At 36.3% G+C, this 20,271-nt stretch overlaps 1 protein-coding gene across 3 annotated transcripts in view; it reads right to left on the bottom strand.

Moving 5' to 3' along the window:
* MAP3K15 (mitogen-activated protein kinase kinase kinase 15) overlaps positions 1-20,271 on the bottom strand; it is an 85,169-nt gene that overhangs the window by 15,802 nt on the left and 49,096 nt on the right. For 2 of the 3 annotated variants that reach the window (XM_042036784.1, XM_042036794.1), the window contains 12 exons: positions 16,735-16,905; positions 15,766-15,878; positions 14,576-14,735; positions 13,775-13,925; positions 13,261-13,368; positions 11,875-11,924; positions 8,876-8,971; positions 7,360-7,447; positions 3,510-3,643; positions 2,768-2,895; positions 893-1,023; positions 466-571 (listed from right to left, as the gene is read on the bottom strand). In XM_042036784.1, coding sequence (XP_041892718.1) covers positions 466-571; positions 893-1,023; positions 2,768-2,895; positions 3,510-3,643; positions 7,360-7,447; positions 8,876-8,971; positions 11,875-11,924; positions 13,261-13,368; positions 13,775-13,925; positions 14,576-14,735; positions 15,766-15,878; positions 16,735-16,905 — 1,436 coding nt within the window. The remainder of the gene's footprint in view (positions 1-465; positions 572-892; positions 1,024-2,767; positions 2,896-3,509; positions 3,644-7,359; positions 7,448-8,875; positions 8,972-11,874; positions 11,925-13,260; positions 13,369-13,774; positions 13,926-14,575; positions 14,736-15,765; positions 15,879-16,734; positions 16,906-20,271) is intronic. The other variant, XM_042036803.1, reaches the window with a different exon arrangement.

Here is a 20,271-nt window from a genome sequence, read left to right as displayed (position 1 = left end):
TAAAATTTTCATGTAAACTGCTCTTGTTACTGTTGTTAGGCAGTTGGTTGGGTTTTATAATTAATACCTCAAAACTGAAAGTGTTCCTAAGTTTGAGTTTGGTTTTCTGCACTTTTAAACATACATCTAGAAAGTCTGCATGTGTAAGTTACTAAAATCAAGACTGTTAAATAAATGCTCCATTCAAGTGTTTCCAGATGTAATTGGAACAAATCAATTGATACTTAATGAACACTTAGAAGAACAACTTTTACCCAAAAAAAGTAAAGTGGAAGAGAGCTACACTTAAAAAAAAAAAAAGTAAAGAAAGCTATCAAGCCAACGTTTATGATGATCACACTTCTATTTACTCTTCCCTGAAAACAGAGACCCAGTAGTGTTTTCATCACTAACCCAAAGAGCCTCTTGGCTCAAATGCTAAATCTGTCATGAAAACCCTTATAAACTCTGCTAGATTGATCTCACCTGTAAATGTTTCAGTGCATGGATTGATTCCTGCCAGACGTTTGGAAGTACCAAAATCTGATATTTTAACCACGCCACTGTAGGTGTTCACCAAAACGTTGTCCCCCTGTGGTTTGGATAGGAGAGAGAAGGAGGGGAGGGTGTGAGGATGGAGGAAGAGAGAGGGAGGCAGAAAACAGGGAGGGGAGACATATGAATACAGATTCTCAATCTCAATACTCCTTAAAGATTGCATTTATCTTTGTAATACACCATTCTACAAAGGAATATTCCCGTAGCACCAGGAGGAGGAGTTGGTTTATGCTTTCCTTTTGTTTTCAGCTTCCATGAAATCCTATTAAAAATTCTACTTCAGATTAGAGCAAAACTAACTGAAGTAAATAAGATAAAAAGCAAATCAAACAAGACACATTAAAGGAAAAGTTACCTTTATATCTCTGTGTACAATCTGGTTCTCATGGAGATACTTAAGGCCTTCCAGAATCTGCTTGGTGTAAAATTTAATTGTAGGTTCTTTCATTGGGCCCCACTTAGATCTTAAGAGAGCTGAGAGGCTGCCTACAGGAGTTTAAGAAGGAAGTGTATCAAGATAGTGAAATCCCCAAATTAACATGAAACAGTTAAGTCTGGATGAAGCCTTTGCTCAACTTCGTAGCATGAAAGAAAAGCAGTACCTATGACTAAGCCAAATTCTTGCTAGAGCACTCAAAACAAATAATTTGCTCCTGCTCTGGACTGGTTATTTCTTACTGCCAGGTGAGGTTCTACTTCCATGACAAGAATAAATGTTCTGACAGGGCTGGATCCACCCCCCTCACTTCACTGTAACAACTGCTGAGACTACAACCAGCACCCATTTAGCCCTTAATGAACAAGGACCAAAGGTAACACTGTACCATGTTGTACATTGCACTTCATGAACCACAGGTGTGGGCAAAGAGAAGCTGATTTTCTTGAGGCAGGGAGGGTAGAAGCAAAACCAGAAAGAGCCTTTTCTTTGCAAACATGGGATTAATGTCTGGCAGTATTCAGAGACAGGAAAGAAAGCTCTTGGAAAACACCCTCTGAATGGATGTTCAGAGTAGGAGATAGGCCATCCACACATCCCCAATTCTAATAAAACTAATCTTTAAATAACACAAATATTTTAATCATAAGGTGAAATAAAGAACAGTTTTGCTTATTAGGCACAAAATAAACTAAGTACAGTAGGTCTACTTAAGGCCAGAAAAATTCAGCTAAAGAAACTTTCAGTCCACACCAACAGCTTTCTAAAGTGAAGTTTCCTCAAAGAATCTTGCATAATCTGAACAGCTGGTCCGTTTTTATGACTGGCTACAGAGTTTATAATATCTAAATTGGTTCAGTAATATCTTGTCACGAGCAACTAATCACAGCACACTTTACTGTGCATATATGCACAGGAAGTAACACCAGTTGACACTGTAAACAAGTGTGGGAAAACAAGTGCAAATGTTGGTACAACCTCATCACATCTGCAGGCATCATGCAGGTCAAAGTGTCTCAGCTTTCAGGTAAGAAGGTCACAAGGATTCAAAAACTAAATCATTTCCCTACATCCCTAAATGCCCTGGATGTATTTAATTACACTTTGAATGTTTGTGTCTTTCTAAGAAAACTGAACTTCCCCCCCGCACCCTTTTTCTTATTTCTGTTTTTATTTTGCAAAATTAAAATCATGCAAAATTTAACTCATTCTGACATATCCTTAACACTGAAGAGTAAATAGCAAAAGGGAGATGGAAACAATGTAGAGAGGTTACAAACAGATTTCACATCCTCTTCTTCCAGCAGAGAAGGCTGGAGGAGTGAAACTAGAAATTATGAGCAAGGGACACATCTCACTTTTATCTCTAATCTACCAAGGAAATAAATAGCCATGCTGTGTATATAGAGGTTAAAAAACAGTACTTAATTGCTCTGTCAGTGTTACTGCTCAAAGAGAAACTTACACTGAAAGCTCCACTCATCATTCAGACACACTTGAGCTCAATGGACTATACAGCTCTAATTCCACTATTTTATAACACATGAGTATTTGAAAACAAATACTTTTAATGAGTTCTCTCTAGGTTTAGAACTATTACAGAAAGGAGAGAGGGCACTGGGACCTATACTCTTCAAATTTACTCTATGAGGAAAATTACTTATACAGTTAACATCCCAACAGAAAAGCCATACAGAGTGCATAAACACATTAAGTACTTATTTAGTGACTTTCAGTAAGTTTGCAGTCCCAAATGCTTTTCCTTTGGCAGACCAAATTCAGCATGATACAAACCTCCTGGCACCTGCTCCATAAAAATCTTAATATATCCATTTTCTGAAACAGATCCAAGATACTGGACAATGTTCCGATGCTTTAAATATTTGTGCAGTGCTATCTCTTCATGAAGAGGCTGAGAATACCTATTTAAAAAAAATCAAACCAAGGACTATTTCATCATGCAAGAAAAGGTTCTAGGCTATGTTTAAATGTTAGTTTGACAACAGAATGGATTTTAGGGATACCAATCCAATTCTCAGCAAACATCTTGTCCATGACCTTCTAAATGCAGAGTGATTCACTGCCTATTCAAAAAAACACAGAGATAGATCTCAGAGCAACTCTGGTGGAGAAAAATGCCCCCCAAGAATTATGTGTGTGTGTCTTCTGTATCAATACACAGCACTTTCTTGGACTCCAGAGCTCCTCTCATCCTTTTTACCCTCCCCAAAAGAATACAAATGAGATACAACTTCAACCTAAAACCAAAACCATGTCTTCTTCTAGAATTTAAGATATACATGCAGATTATTAAACTGTAATATTTATGATATATAACATATATTTTCCCCCAAAATACAAAGTCTTTATTCTCAAAAAGGTACTGCTGTATACTAGGAGGAAATAATAATTGAATTTCAGTATATTGGGATTTTATAAACTAACCACACAGAAGCACGTGCTAAGAAGAGCCAAGTTTTCAAAAAAACCTGCATTTTTGTTAACAGTGTGTATATAACAGTGAATTAGGTCTTACCTGCTGTCTCTCTCAGGTATTTCTTTGATGGCTATTCGGACCTGGTTGCTAAGATCTCTTCCAGCATAAACTATTCCGTAAGTACCTTTCCCTAGAACGACCCTGTCACCATTCTCATCATAATCATATTCATACTGCAAGCAGAAAAGATAAACAAAGCAGCACAGAAATTATCACTAACATTTGACATTACAGAGAGCCTTAACCACAGTTTAGTACAGCAGAGAGGAGTTACTGCAGTGCAGCTGTAGGACAGCAGGTTACCCACCAGCCTGGTGCTTTACACAACTTGTAAAATTTCCATCTTACTTGCTTTGTAATACAATCTTCCTTAACTAACTTTGAGAATGATACATTCATCCAAACAAGGAACACACCACTAAAGCAAATTCAATGAAACAGTACTGTCAAAAGAACCCATTAATGTATCATCTCTGAGAACTGCTGACAGAGCCTTCAGAACATGTAAATATATGGAACATAACCTAAAATTTTGAAACCAATGGGTTAATAAATAGATAAAAGTAATATTCCCATTATAGTGGGTGAACATTAAGACCAAAGACCCTCATTTGAGCTTATCCACAGCAAAATTAATTTCTGACATACTCCCCTCTCATTATGAGCTTTTTCCAAAATGCAAAAAAAAAAAGTTCATCTTGTCAAAGAATTATTAAATACATGAAGTGGTGGTTTCCACTGCTGCTGAAACATGCTGGGTCATATTTCCAGCTGACTAAATCACCGCTGGTTCACTGACTTCAGTAAAGCTACGCTAATTTACACCACCTCATGGTCCTGTCCCATATAGTGACCTTGTGACAGAGCTCTCCTACTCTAAAGGAGTGAATGATGCTTAATGAAAGTGTACCCCAGACACTACATTAAACCAAATTTCTTATGGAAGTTGGGTTGAACAGCATATCCATGATTCAAATCAGGGAACTGATAAAGGAGGAAAGGAACTGGACAGTTTCACAGTCTCAGATATTGTCAGGAGTACACAGACCTCCCCTCGTATCTTCCCACATACAAGAGGATGTCCCCTATGGGAAAACTGCAGGGTATTCTCTGTGGCTTCATGTGATTGCCCTATTAAAAAAACAAACAACAAACCTTTTTACAACAGACATAACTACTAACTTTTCTGTCAACCACTTTTTCTGCGTTGTCCAATACAACTCTCTGATACAACCTTGGGATATTTCTTTGAAGTGCCTTCCCAGTTCACATGGCAGCTCTGCTGCTGCAGTGTCCACGTGTCACTGACATTCCCCCTCTTCACCTCGGCAAAGACAGCAAGTTTCATGCTGCTGTACGGAATGTGCTAAAGGAAACCCGTCTGTCATTTATCCTAACAGCATATTCTGCTCAGTGGAACTGAACTGGAGCGAGCACAGCTTTAGCACAGTTTCATTTACTGCATTTCAGCACTTCACAGCTCACAACATAATCTCATTACAAAATAGGCATAACTGACCCAAAACGCCATATGCAAAACTTGTCAGGTTCTTTGGTAGGAGCACATCCAGCTTTCACACTATCATATGACATAAAACTGTGCAGAAAAAAGACAGCAGTCACATTGCAGAATTTAGGATTGACAGCAACTCCATCTGCAACAGACTGGTCCTAAGCCAACCGTTTACATGAAGAAACCTATGTCCTCCTGTCTCAGTCCCATGATAACATGAAAATCGTTGGAATTCAGAGTTCAGTGCTAGTTAGTAGACAGTTTAATAGACTTGTATATACTTGATGCCACTTTATATTTGCCTCTTCCTGTCCCAAGAGCTACAAATACTGAATAAACCACTGCAGGTTGCCAAAAGTCTGAATAAGTGATCCACTGGCTATGAAAGCCAACCATTAGGTAAAAGTAAACAAGTATTTATATCTGACCTTCTGTAGTGCAGAGTGTTCTCTAGAATATGCTATTTGGGGTACAGCAGATACTCTTAAAGTGATAGGCACTTTTTCATATTAATATACAGAAGGGAATACCCTAAGGCAGAATGAACTGCAACATTCACACTCCTTCAAAATACTTGATAGCTGTAAAACTAGGCTGCAGTTTATATATAAAATATACAACCCCTTGTGACAACATTCTGATAAGGATTCTGAGTGAAATAAGATTTTCTTCCCCCAGACTTTGCAGCAGGTTATTTCTTCCTCTTCCCCAAATAGAAACAGTTATTTTATCAACAGTAAGAACTGATTTTTCTGTGCTAGTCAAGCCCATCAAGACCATACAAAGCTGAATTTTCCTTGTTGTCAGTTCTTAAATGTAGCATCTCAAGCTTCAGGAAGGCATTAAGTGTCTTCGTTCATTTATACACTAAACTAATTAATTGTCTCCTTCAGAAGTCCTGATTTCTGTTTTAGTGTCCCAACCTAAGACAGTAAGTACAAGGTGACAATTGTGAAAACTTCAAGATAGGTAGGATGACATAGCTTAAAGATTTAAAACTAGTTTCTGTAGTCACATCTCCATGTGTCATTCATTCATGCAGGATTGTTTCCTGCTACGCACTGTCAAGAGATTTTTTCAGTTCAGTTTTTAAAAGGCTCAAGCCATGGTGAGCTCACATCCTCTGAGAGACTGTTATACAGCTGAACAGACTGTGCTGCATGGAGATTGTACTGCTATTAGCTGATTACATAATTATGTAATACAAAAATCTGCAGCTAGGTAATACCCTGTCTGTACCAAGGCAGAGCCCTGAAGCTGTGTCAAGACCACACATGTATGTATTAAACTGGGCTCAACAGATGTGTGCATTTGTCCTTTTCACTTGAGGAAAGAATTCTGTGGCCAAATAAACAAATAAACAAACTCTAATCCAAAAACTCATCTTTCCCACTATATGCAACTACATGCAACAGTACAGCAGAGAGTTTTATATTTTCTTTTTCCTCCCCTGAAGCCTCAAGTCCTATAAAATGCTCACTACCATGAGGAGCTGCTCTGAATCATCAGCCTAAGAGAATTGCTGGAATGAGACACAATCAGAAAGATGACCAGCTCAAACAAGCCACAGGAAGGTTTTCATGCTCATTAATCAGATTGATTAAATTTGCTTCACCACAAATAAAACTTACAATCTACTTTATATGGTGGCTTTTCATATTTCAAAGCAAATAAAAGAAGACTAATAAATACAGGGTATGTATTTAACGCTACAAATGTGGACATTTGCTATGAGTCACTCTGTCTTATGAAGACATGGATTCACCTATCCCAACCTGAGGCCCCATAAAATGTGAATAACCCTTTCCAAGTTGGTTGTTTTTCCTTTTTTCCTCTCTGTACTAATTATAAAGAAAGCCTACAGCTACTGGATTCCTAACATGCATGTTAATGTGATAAGAAAAAAGCACAGTGTATTAACCTGATCCTAAATACCTGCAATATCTCTGGGACAGAAGCCTGTCAAATGAAATTACCTGGAGTAGTAATGGTATCAGGTAACAGCTAGAAAAAATAAAGTACCTTTGTAAATGGCTTTTTCCTAACATTTATTTAATATTTTCTTTTTTATCCACTTGAGCCAGCTGATATCAGTTGATTCTCATCTCTACATTGTTTGCAAGAAAATACAAACACAGTTAACACACTTCATTAAGGATTTATACAGTTTACAGCAGTAACAAGCCCACTTTATAAAAAAAGTGTGGTTTTTCAAATGAATGCAAACCTCATGTACAAATAATTTTGAAAGACTTTAAACTTCATATACAATTAAGGAGTTTAAATGCTATTTATCTTTTTACTATACTGATATTGAAGTCCAGGGAAGACTGAGAACAAGTTTCAGAGTTCTTAGATCTTTTATCCATGACATACCTCCAATGTGTCTCCATCTATTTCTCCTTCTAGTTCCAAAGTGCTGCCAACTGCATCAGACAAAATTTCTTTCACCAAACCACAGAATCTAAAAAAATAAATAAATAGCACAAGATCAAAGAAGCATACCCTTTTGGAAGCAGACTAAACAGATTCTTTGCAAGCTGGGTTTTGCTTTCAAGCTAATAAACTGACTAACATGTTCACAGGTTTCTTTCGTTACTAGCTTTCTCCATATTTATCCCGTTTTAAATGATGAAGAACATCAAACACACACTGAAAAGCCTCATTATTTATAAAATTATTTTATTTGCTGTAGCAGAACCCAATAGTTACTTGTTACTGTAGTTGCATAGTAAAATCTTGGTAGATCCAACTCAGTATTTTTTCAGTACCTGTTTCACTGCAAGTGTGATTATTCAGTATTTCAGAAAATCAGATGTGTAGCTTCTTGTCAGGTATTCAGAAAGCCAAAAGTACAAAAGTAGTAATGTGGTTAGAAGAACAGAGTTTTAACTAATTTCTAGATCTCTGGGACAGAGATACTTAAGTACAAGACCATTTTTTTCCATAGTTCCCTGCCTGAGCCACTCTTTTTTTTCCCAAATTCTATAAAAAATGGTTAACAATTATTTAAAAACATTAGGAAATATTCATAATCTCATTTCCTACATCTCTTTCATTAAATAACAGAGACACATCCCTGGAATTGACTGCTGTAGTGCACTGAATAAGGCATTAAAAATGTGACCATGTTTCATGACACAAATTGCACTGCCAAATTAAGGCTGAGAAGGTAACATTAGTTTTAGTGTTTCCTACCTTTTATGCAATGCACTCTGCAAAGCTCGTAGTTTTCTTTAACCTGAGTTTATTCCATGTAATACATAGATAGTAATTATTACAAGAAACAGTGAATATACCATTATATTCCAAAACCTAACATGTATTAACAACTCCCTCCTACATCATTCAGAAGGTGTATTTGCAACTACCAGTCACAAGGCAGAATTTGGTCTGTAAAGATTTAGGCTTAAAATTCAGTTAGCCTGCTTACTTTTTAGAGACAACAGATCATCACAAAATATTTGACTACAGGTACAATCAGTAACATGGATCTGTGACACTATGTAAGTTAAAATTTCTTGTTACACTTACATTCTCTTATTTAAATCAAACTGAACAGACACATAAGGGAACCTGAAACACTGTAGTACCTTACGTGACATGGCCAAGATAAAGAAAAATGAGATAATAGTTGTAAGTTATATTAAGCTGGTTAAGCCTTTTTCAGACATAATGATTTGTAGATAAACTAATCAGAATCACACAGGAACTATAATGGGTGCTCTCATCACCTTAAAAATCACTGAGTTTACATTGCTTCTTCATCAAGAAAAAGTAAGTGAAGAAATAAATAATCTGTTTCTCAAGCAAAAATACTGTTTTTCAATCTTTACAAAATTTTGTTTAGGATATAGATGAGGCATGCAACACCCACACAAACTGAACTCACCTACTACATTGGTTTTCTGTAGAAAAGTATATTTGAAAGTCATCATAGTTGTCATGGACATAAAGAAAACAACATCGTTCATCAAACTTGGAAATGCTGTAAAATTCACATTAGGAAAATATTATTTTGGATATAACTATTAGAAGAAATAGGGCAACGAAGAGGGTCTTTTTAAATTATGAACACTTAAGAAACATATTTCTCACAGTTAATAACATCAGAAGCAATATGCAATTATATATATTTTCCTTATAACTAGGAGTTTTCAGTTTCTTTATATATTCTATAATCCTATTTCCAATTGGACAAATAAGCTACTGCTTACTTTAGTAAAATACTAGTTTATCTGAAGTATATTGAGGTTGGTTTGTTGTTCACCTCCACTTCCACACAATTCCATCAGACTCCTTGGTATTTGATGACACCTCAATGTAAAGTTAATCACTTTGACACTAATTTAGCTATCCAGAAAATCTTGCTTTAAAGACTGAAAAGTACTTCAGGTTTTTATAATCCCATTGCTCCTACAATAAAACTGAACTGGGAAATACCAACAGTGTAGCAGATCCTTCCCAGTCTATTCTTTTTATGGCCTTAATACTGATAAACAAGTTTGGGGATGATCAATATTTACTCCAAATTGCAGCAATAACTCTGAAAAACGGATTATTTATTGCATATTGTGTCTTGCCAGTGCCATATATATCCTATCTAAATGCACTGAAGCCTAAAAGTGAAATGCCATAAAACATAGTATCAATATGAAAATAAATCTAGGAATTAATCTCTTATCCCAAACACTTGCACTTCAGTATTTTGCTACATAATGCCAAGTTGTTAGGCTTATTTAGGGGTTTTTCGTGCCTTAAGTTAATAAAATTTCTTGGATTCTTGCCTGATCTGTTTAGTCAAACTCTTCTATTTTCCTTATCCTCTGCTGAGCCAGTTAGTTAAAATAACATGACAGTAGACTGCAGTAAAGTTGCCACGTTACATGACCAATTGGTATTGCTTGTTGAAGCATCATTAAGAACAATGTGGAAAATGTTCAAAAAAATCCAAATTTTGCCTGAAGAATTTTTTAGAAATATGTGAAAATACACTATGCAATTCTTTAGTTTCATTTAGTATAGCAATTTCTAGTCCAAAAAGTCAGATGACCATGTATCTGACATGAGAACTAAGAGACAAAGCAAGGTGATTCTTCCAGGGGCAAATAGGATAGACAAGACAGTGTCTGAGTAACAATACTGCATTATAAACAGTGTCATGTATGGTGTATATGAGCTGGTTAGCATAAATACAGTTTAAGGGTCTTGAGAGAGTGTATGTTCACATATGCAGTTTTAACTACTGCAATTTCAAAAGTATAGAAATTTTAAGTTGTCACATACAAAGCGAACATCTAACTCCACTAAATTTAAAAAAGATTGCCCCTTTGAGCTTTTTAATCCTCAGCAGTGATTAAAAATCAAAGCAAATGAAATTAATTGCTTGCTTCCTTTTGATTAAAGTTATCTTTCTCAAAGATTAATTTCTGCGCATTGTGTTGACTGAAGGTAATTAATATGGTACAGTAACGTTATGCTGAGTTATGCTCAATCAGTTTCACAGACTTCAGTAATTCACATTGCATTGGAGTAGTAGAATAAAATACCACATAAAATTCTGTTAAACCAAAACCATCTTTTTTTAAAAAGAAAATACTTTAGTTATGGTACAATCTATGCTCAAATCCACAGTTTTAGGATTTCAACCACCACTCACATTATTCAGAGAAATACTTCTTTGCTGAGCTTATTTGGTCAGGCAAATTATACAAGTTCAGGGGAGACAAACTTGGAATCTAAAACTTCAGGCAATCTGAGTCAAGATCAAAGCCTAGAAGCCCTCTCCTTTCTGAACTACAGAACCCATTAGGTATCTGAATTTATTCTTGTACTTGAATCAGAAGGTTTGTCAAGCACCTAAGTTTATGCAGTCACACAGGTGGCCCCAGATGACACTCATTTATGTGCCTAGAAAGGCCAGATCCACCAGTGTAGTGACTCAGGAGCTCAGAGAGAAGACAAAAGTCCACCAGGTGTTCCCTGTACTTACAGTTCCTCTGATTCTTAGCTGCAGCCTGCATAATTCAGATAGAGAGGAGATAGGTTTCTTTTTTTTTTTCCCTCTCCTGTCTCTCACCCTTCAGGCAGCAAAGCAGCCAACTTAACATACATACACTACCTTCTAAATGTAGTAATGCATTTTGCAATTGTTAACAACAAATATGAATACTTTCTATCCTTTCAGTTCTCAGAACAATCCTGTTCTTTCTATATAATATTCTAATCTTGCTTGGTACTAATATTTTGACCCATTTACTTGTGACTAGTGTTTTCATTAATCTAAGCATCACAAAATGGAACTGTCTTAACTATTTAAAGGCTAGTCCTTGAGAAAGAATGCTTTTATGTCCTCAGCAAAAACTACATTTATGCCTCATTTATCATTTCTCTAATAATCGAAGTTTTAGCTAGCAGGTTTTAAAATAAACCCATATCAGAAGCATTTCTGAATTCCAAACAGAACAGATACCACAGTTTCCTTTTCTTAAAGGAAAACAAACTCTTCTCTCACTTACAGAAGGAAGCAAGAAGAGCTGAGGGCTCTTCTTTCCTTCTGCCCTCCGTGTTTTTAAACGTAGAGATGGCAATAACTTCAATGAAACATTTAGAAAAACATACAAAAATCAGTTACATAATTGAAAACATGGAAGTCTACCAGAGAATATGGACACCCAAAACCCCTCTTAGATCTGAGTGTTCCTATGAGAAATGTACAGTTCTGCCCATGCAAGGAAAGGCAAACTCTTCTGTGACATTTCAAGGCAGGTTGGACAGAACAAGCTTTTGTAACAGGCAATTGAGAGATTTAAGGTAGAATCCAGATTTCCCACTTAAGGAAAATATAAAACATACACAAAAAGACATGGAACTGTTTACTGACATACCAACCTTATTCCCCTAATGGAAGAAGCTGTAAAATTCCATTCATGAATCTGTTTCTGTAAAGAACAAAGAGATACAATCAACCACAGTTTAACCTTGATTTAATATTGAAAACAAAGTCACAGCATGGTAAGCAAAATAAAGCTTTTCCAACATGTCTCTTTTTCTTTCTTTCTTCCCCCCATATTTTTAAATAAAATTGATACATGGGTAAAGAACTTGTACATACATTGCTATTTTACTCACTTGAGAAAAAATGATTATAAATGGCACAGGGTGGAAGCAAAGGCTGCATTTCCTCATGTAAAATTAAACTTGAAGAATAAATTGTGCAGCACAATTTACCAAAGTTATGTTTTGATGCAATACATCTATATTTCACATTAAACATAGAGCAGACTATGCCCTACTCTTATCTAGGCTCAAAGGGAAAGGCAAATTCACTCATCTCCCTAAGAGGTTTTGAGCCAACAGCTTTGGCCCAGGGAATACACTGGAGGGAAAACAGAGGAAAGACTGCCTGTGTCTAGGACTGTAGCCCTCCATAAATCTAATTATAGCTAATAGCTCAATCCTACTTAGCAGTGTCAGATATGCATCAAAAGTTTTTTCCATAAAGCGAAGTTGTGTCAGACACATTCACTTGAAACAGTGAAGTAGAACAATGTATAGGAAAAATTGTTCACAGATCCAGGTAATTATGTGGTCTTGCCCTGCTCCAACATGCTTCTTTTCCACAATTTGCCTCTCTACATTCTTAGTCTATTCTCCATCTATGTTGTTCTAATATTAAGAAAGTGTGGCAAAATACATTGCAGATTTCAAGTCTTTCAATGTGAAACTGAAATTATTTCTCGCTTTTAAGTGCTAACACTGTCCATAACTGTGAGTAGGCTCCTTTCTTAATCCCCTATGCCTTATCCAATAATCCAAGACACCAAATATTTTAGTTCTTTACACTTACTTATCATAGGCTGCCATTTTTTCTAGTTTCTAATATTATAATTGTAAGTTTAAAATGTCTAAAACATTGAATCCAATACTGGGATTTATCTTTTAATCTTTGACCTGCATCTTAACAAAAATCACAGACTTCTAAAGAGAAATATTATGAGCAGACAAAATAACCCATGCACTTCTAAGAGACATTGTCAAGATAAGTTAAATCTAAATGACATCAAAAATCACTCGAGTTCTAATCACAGTCACTCCTTTCACTTTCTCTGTAAAATGTCAACTTTTGTATCTGCACAAAAGAGATACTGAGGCTTGAGCTCCACAGAAATGCAGCAAATTTTAAATTCTTGTAAAGTGTTCCAAAATCTACATGTAAAAAATTACTTTATGCACAATGAATCAGAGTACATTTAACACATCTGCTGAGAGTTTTACCATTTCAGGGGGAGAGACATGCCACAAAGACAGAGAGCTCTCATCTGCTTCACTGTTGATTGAAACATATGCAGGCTGGTAGACTTTAGTTGGTTCTATCACCAAAACCTGAAGACAGAGAGCATTTTTTCCTTAGTAAACAAGCAGCTAATACACTACAGTATCTTCAGATGCTCTGACATAGACAAAAGGTAATTTTGAAGTAAGGCTTAAAAAGTTTTCAAGGGAGACAGGAGGGCAAGACAAGGCAGGAAAAGTCTGTGTTCTTATGAACAACAGAATAGCATTATCACAATTTGGTATAGGAGACTTAAAAGGATTTCTTAGAATGCTTTTAAGGTGGTGGGTTAAGTTTTTTATAGCATAAAGATTAAGAGAGTACAGGTGTTTGTTTCATGCAATGAAATAACAGGCAGTTAAGCTTTTAAGTATTGTGTTTAGAGTCTTCCAATTCTTGTAATATCCTATCCAGAAACATAAAACATAAAAAACTTGTTTGGACATAACATCTTACTGGAAATCGCAGTCCATTTGTTGTTTCCTTTGTTGCCTCAAAAATTATATCTAGCCAGAAAGTCAATCTTTCTTGTTTAGGAGAATGTTCTATGGTGAGTTTCTTGAAACGCTGAATTAACATCAGATTCTGAACTAATGATTTCAAGTACCTAGAATGTATTGAATTAGTGAGTTAACAGAGAGAAAACAAAATTTGACCAGATTCTAAAAGCACTTAACTGATTTAGACATCCAAAATGAAATGTGTTTTAAAACCTACCATAATGGAAATGGTAGTGTTTACTTTTACAGATTTCTGGAAAGAATAGCAAGTTTAGACAAAGCCTTAAGTCATAAGCTCACATGGATGTTCATGAACAATAGCTTTTTGCAAATGGATAGAGTTACATGAGTAGTTACATGGGGATTAGACAGGATATGATGAGCTAGAAGATGGTGGGGGAGGGAAGCAGCAGCTAGCTAAACTCTGAAAACAATGGTTTCACAATCTTTTCACAATTGCTTCACAAGGAATAACTACTAATTTCCAAATTCTTTCTTATAAAATATAAAATTATAATATAAAATATAAAATTATAAAATATGTGCTTCAATGGGATATAAACCTGACAATGTTGGATATCTTAATTTCTCACCTGCCCCCTTCCTTCCCATAATAAAAGAACAGAATTTAAAGTCAGAGTTGCAAACAATCTAAGATGGAAAAACCCAGTTAAGTTATCCATGTGACTGCATGATTTTTTAAATTCATGTATTTCCCCATAGTTTAGCACTTGAGCTACAGCTTTCTACCACATACCACACTGGAGGTTTCAGTTTAAAAAGCTTCTCTGCTGCTTGTACAGCTTTACCAACATCATTAGCCAGCATGCTCACACTGAAGAACTGTCCCACATCCCAGTAATTGTTCATTTTTTCTAGGCTTCCTTTTCTTCCCAATAAACTGTTTAACCGTACACCTGTAAAATTTCAATTAGAAACCACAATTTTCCATCAGTAAAACACTCTTTTGTGTTTTTTACTGATAAGACTATCAGTAAAAGACTAATTTAAGACTTGATTAAGCATTACTGATGAAAATAAAGTGGAGTGAGTTTTCCCCAGAAAACAACATTGCACAACACAGAGGCAGGATCTGCATATCACATCCCCAGTACAGTTTAAGAAGTCAGAACTCCTACTACACAGTGCTGAAAAACCTCTTCTGCTTCCTGTCTGGGCTATCTGCCTCCTGATTTTAGTGCAAGATGCACAAATCTGTGTTCTCATTTGCATCCACTGCAAGAGATCCATGGCTAGAGATTCACACAAGTCCACTTCAGAGCAGGGTCAGGGGAATAATTTAAAGCCACCTTTGCATTTGTAAAGTTTAAGGCTCAAATACGCATTTCAGACAAGATCAGATTCCAAATACAATGTTCAACTATCATCTTCCTAGGAAGTCCTACATATCTGTTTCTATTATGGGATTTTTTTGTAAATGTAAAGTGATGTGTTTTAGTTAGCATGTACATGGAAGATGTGACTGACTCTAGGTAGGCAACTAGTAACAGTCCTGGTAGATCCTTTCAGGCAATACTTCTTGTGTATCTCTCAACTCAGTGACAACAGAAACCCTTTGGATCCATCCCTGGCATTCCTCAGGAGAGCTGGGCCACAATGCCTCTTCCTGTCTTTGTGCCCTGTTGGCTCTACAATGGGATAATCTCTGTGGTGCAGTAAAAGCAGTTTATAGATGGTGCTGAAGTTGGTCCTTTGTTGTTCTCTCATCTCTGGGGCCCTTTAGATGGGCCAGGTTACCAGAAAGCTCTCCAAGGCAGCCAGAAGGAAAATATCCCTCCAAGATCCCTATGCTTTAGAGTGCCATCCAAGATTCACCACTAAAAATCCTGAACTACCTTTTCTGTCTATGCAACCTGCCACTATTTTGTTTCCTTCATAGAGAGACAGGCAGAAAACTTGTCTGTGGCACTGTGTGTGGATATTTACCTATTTTTCTCAGTTCCATAGAGCTTTCAAACTGTTGTCCTGCAACAAGCAGCAAAACTGCAAGGTTAATTCCAGAATACAGAGTTGGCTGGAGTTCAAATCCTTTGCGATACCTGCAGAGAAGAATCAAGAGTCACAAACTCACATCATTGTTTAGAAGAACTGAAATAGTGCAAAGTTTTGGTAGGTATTTTAAGCTATTGATTTACCGTAAGGATTATATGGCTAGTTGACACCAATGATCCCAAACCCTTTGTTTTAAAGCTCCATATTCATTAAGGTAACTGAGACACAGCTGACACAGGCTGAACGCCTGCCACTAGCTGATGGATCAAGAGATCCACCTGGAAGCTTTCAAGTTCACTGCATCCATGTTCTGGGAGGGAAGAGAGGTAGTGGGGGAGAATATTTCACAATTACAGTACAAACCCACAGTGCTAAAATTATTGTACTCAGATGTAATTTATACGATTATACAAACATACCTATGTGAACAGTATGTCAGTGAGAGCCTGCGTGCATATGCATGCCATGCCTTAATGTTTTAAGAAAATTTATGACATAGTTTATCACTATTTTTCCTTATACACAGTAGATCATTGCATTTCCTGGGGATCCAGCATGGAAACCATCCTTGCACAGAGGACCAACATAAGTCCATGATCTCACTTGTATTTCATTTTGGCCTTGAGACACATTAATTATATATTTACTCTACAAAGACACCAGTTAATCAACATCCCTCCCAATAATGTGCATGATTCAATTTCCAGAGGAATTTATAAAGAGAAGCAAGGAAATACATATACAAAGATCTGATGCTCAGTAAACCACTTATTCAAACAGGACCCTGAAAAACAGAGGTAAGTAGAACTGATCTAATTATTACAAGCCCTGCTTTTCATATCCAGAAGCAAGAAGTCTGAAAATGTTTTTAAACAGATTTTTTTGGTGTTTTTTTTCTGTTACCATTCAATGGAATGATCTCGACTATTGGTATCTTTACAGTCAGAATCAAGAAACATATCCTTGTAGATCCTTCCACATAAGCAAAACATGTCTGGAGCAGGGTGATCACATGTCTGCAGTACTTGAAGCATAACGTGTAGTGCCTTCTCTCTGTCACCTGCATTATTTCTTCTGAAATCAAATACAGAGAATAAAATAAATTAGTGCAGACTTGAAACAGTAACTGCAAAATGGGAGAACAACAGTATCCCTCATCTATCCCACAATCCATCCATCATTACTATACACATACTTGACTTTATTTAGACTGATGCATGATTGTTGGTTGACTGATAAAATCCAAATTTACTCTCCTATCATTGGTCTCTGTGTAGCCCTCATCGGAATGGATGCAAACCCAGAACTCTGTGATAAAAATCTGCCACCTAACTTGATCCCTTCCTGTATACACAGACAGACTGCACATCCTGCAATGACAAAAGAGTGCTTGTTTAGTGTTCATTCCTGACAACACTTAACAGAAATGGCCATTTTCAGCATTCAGTGTGACAGATCATTCAGCTATGTCCAAGATTTGTAATTTTGAATTCAGAGGATCCAGAAACAATACCAGGAAACACTAACTAATTGCAGGAGAAGCCAGGTCAATCCAATCTTACCCAAACGAATGACAGAGCTCAATATGGAGCCTTTGAACTACAATGAGAATAAAAGGGCAAAATTGAACTGTATTTCTTAATTAAAATTCTTCAGATTAGAAAAAGATTTGGAAAATAAACAGCTGTCATACAGCACCTTTTGACAAATATTTAACCATTGTATTAGTAAGAAATCAATGATTAAATAACATTTCCATTCGTTAATATTATTAAACAATCAGAATTTTTGCCTCCATTTACCTTGTTGTTTTTCTAAGTTTAGAATTCAATATTTACTGCAGAAAGTCACCTAGAACAAACAAGAATGTCTATTTGCAAGAGTAATGCAAACACAGCTTAAGAGTTTAATAGCCTCTTCAACACTTTTTTCATCACCAGAGAGATTTAAAATATTTACCAACCCATTTTTAGAACTGTTTACAATTTTCCAATCCCTATCTAGGTGTTCACGAGCAGGCCTACACGGACTATGACTACTTTGTCAGCAATACCAGTAGCAGATAATAGTTTCTGGTAAATTTATTACTTGCATGCCCCAAAAGGATTAATATTTACTGTAAAGTGGCTGTGTTCCTTAGGTAACCAGCTGATGCAATAAAGACCAGTAACAACATATCTGTAGCAAAATTCAGGCTTCTGCGCATGTTAGGTGACAGAAAACATCTAATAAGATTAAACAGATTTGTAGCTGGTTGTGCAGGCTTTATCCTGCCTTTGATGTCACTGGCACAGCATAAACTTTTACAGCAAGCACTTGAATATTTTTAAAGAATTTTTTCTTCAGATTAATTGCTCTGAAATAAATACTTGTTGTCTCTAATGAGCACATAGGGAGAAAGTTAATATCTTCTTTCAGTTTTACACTAAATAAACAGGGAGTAGAAACTGTGGGGGTAAATCCACTGCACAGATCAGCATGGTCTAACCAACAAACCTCTTCTGAACAAACCGGATTCTTTCACTAAGAATACCCAAGTTTCACTGTTGTTAATATTAACACAGAGAAAATTGAATAAACAGAGCTTAGAACAAAAGTGGCCCTAAAATTAAAGTCCAGCAGCTCCTGGTTTTGTATATTGTGATCACAGAAGCTGGCATGTGTTCTGAGCTCTTCCTGAAAACACAAGAAATGCACAACTACAACTTAATGCAGAGCACTTCAGCATGGAAACAGAAAATCTAAAAATCACTGCTTTCCCAGACTTGACTCAAGTCTGCCTTATGTGAAAACAGGTTAATTATTAATGTCAATATAAAGAGGTGTTATGTACTGATTGAAAAAAGCATAACTAAAGAAAAAAATACAATGAACAAAGCAAAGCACTGCTTAAAATGGGACACTGTGCAGATTAACATTTCTGGTCATCAAAGGATGAACCTGTATACACCAAATACAACAGTAGGAGAGCATTTCAAAGGACCAAGCCCTAAATAAACACTGTACTAGAGGAATTAAAATGGAAGATATCTCTCTCTTTTAATGGAAAACATATCGTTAAAAAGAATTAAATTCAACAAAATTTAGCACATGACAAGTATAAACTCATCTAACAGGATATTATTAAACAAAAACCAGTTTTGGTATCTTTATATTAGACCCTGTTTTTCACTGCAGCAGAGTTCAATGCCCATTGGGTAATACAAAACCAACACACCAATTACAGTAATTTACAAATTTTGGAAGTTACCAGCTTCTACATCCCAAAAAGAGAAAGAAAACCAAGAAAAAAACCCAAACAACCTGAAAGATGACATAGGCTACAAGCAAGTTGTCTGAAGTCAGTATGAAAATATACTGTTGGAAAATATGCAGAACCTGTTACGCTTGACCAAGACAGATTTTCATTTCTTATTTCAGACCCCACACTTTGTCAGGTCAGCATGCCTGACAGCTCATAATTTGTTTCAAGGTGCCTTGAAAGAGGTCTGTGATGTTATCAACAGAGTAGAAGAGATTACTTTAAACCCTTAAGGCTTAGCACTGACTTCTACTTTCTTTTAACCAATCTCAACTATATTAGCTTCCTAATGCTCCCCAGCCCCCATTTAAAGCCACACTAGAACAAATCACAAAAAAAAATGTCATAAAGGACTGCTGGAGGTCAAATAGAATCTCCATCTCAGAGCAGGTCCATCTCCCAGCCGTAGACCATGGCAGCCTTGGCTGTGTCTGAAAAGCTGAATCTATTAAACCTCCAAGGATGGAGATGCCACAGCCTCTCTGAATAGGGAAGGCTGAAACACTGTATATGATGATGCACAGGCATGAGAAGGAAGGCAGAAAATGCTCTCTTTATGGATTAACTTGGTGCACCAGGTGAGATTTGCAAAGTGTATCCCCTGAATATGAAGCTTTATAAGCCAGCGCAGAATCCCTACAGGCTGCTACGGAAAGGACCCTACCAGTTCATTTTACTGCTCCTTGGTGGTTACAGGCCATCTTGCACTGAAATACAAATGTCCCTCATGGTATCACACAAACAAGTCAACTTTAGGAATGAAACAGAATTTTGAAATAGGCATTTTTCAGTGGTGCTCTTTAACACACAATCTGTTAAACTCTCTACATTTGGGAAAAGATATGTTCTACCTTAAAGAAGTTTGCAGAGACACCCAGTGAAAATATGAGCTACTCTTCATATTTTTTCTGGATTTAGGGGGCACAGTTTTTAGAATCACTAATCACGATCTGAAAATTCTTTCAAAACACAGTTTTAATGGTCAATGAGGTAAGAAAAAAGAGTACTACTACAATTTATTTAGAAATTATACTAAAAAAAACCCACAGGCCTGAAAAAGCATTTCATAAAACTTTTTTCCATACTGGTTTCTTTGTTAACACATTTTAATCCTCTTACTGTAAACCTTACCTTGTGAA

Source organism: Corvus kubaryi, unplaced genomic scaffold, assembly GCF_017639235.1.
Source record: "Corvus kubaryi isolate FWS band 111438036 unplaced genomic scaffold, C.kubaryi_AGA036_p1.0 133, whole genome shotgun sequence".
In the NCBI taxonomy this organism is placed as follows: Eukaryota; Metazoa; Chordata; class Aves; order Passeriformes; family Corvidae; genus Corvus; species Corvus kubaryi.
Note: the sequence above shows the minus strand (reverse complement) of the source record. Positions and strands in the feature narration are given on the sequence as shown.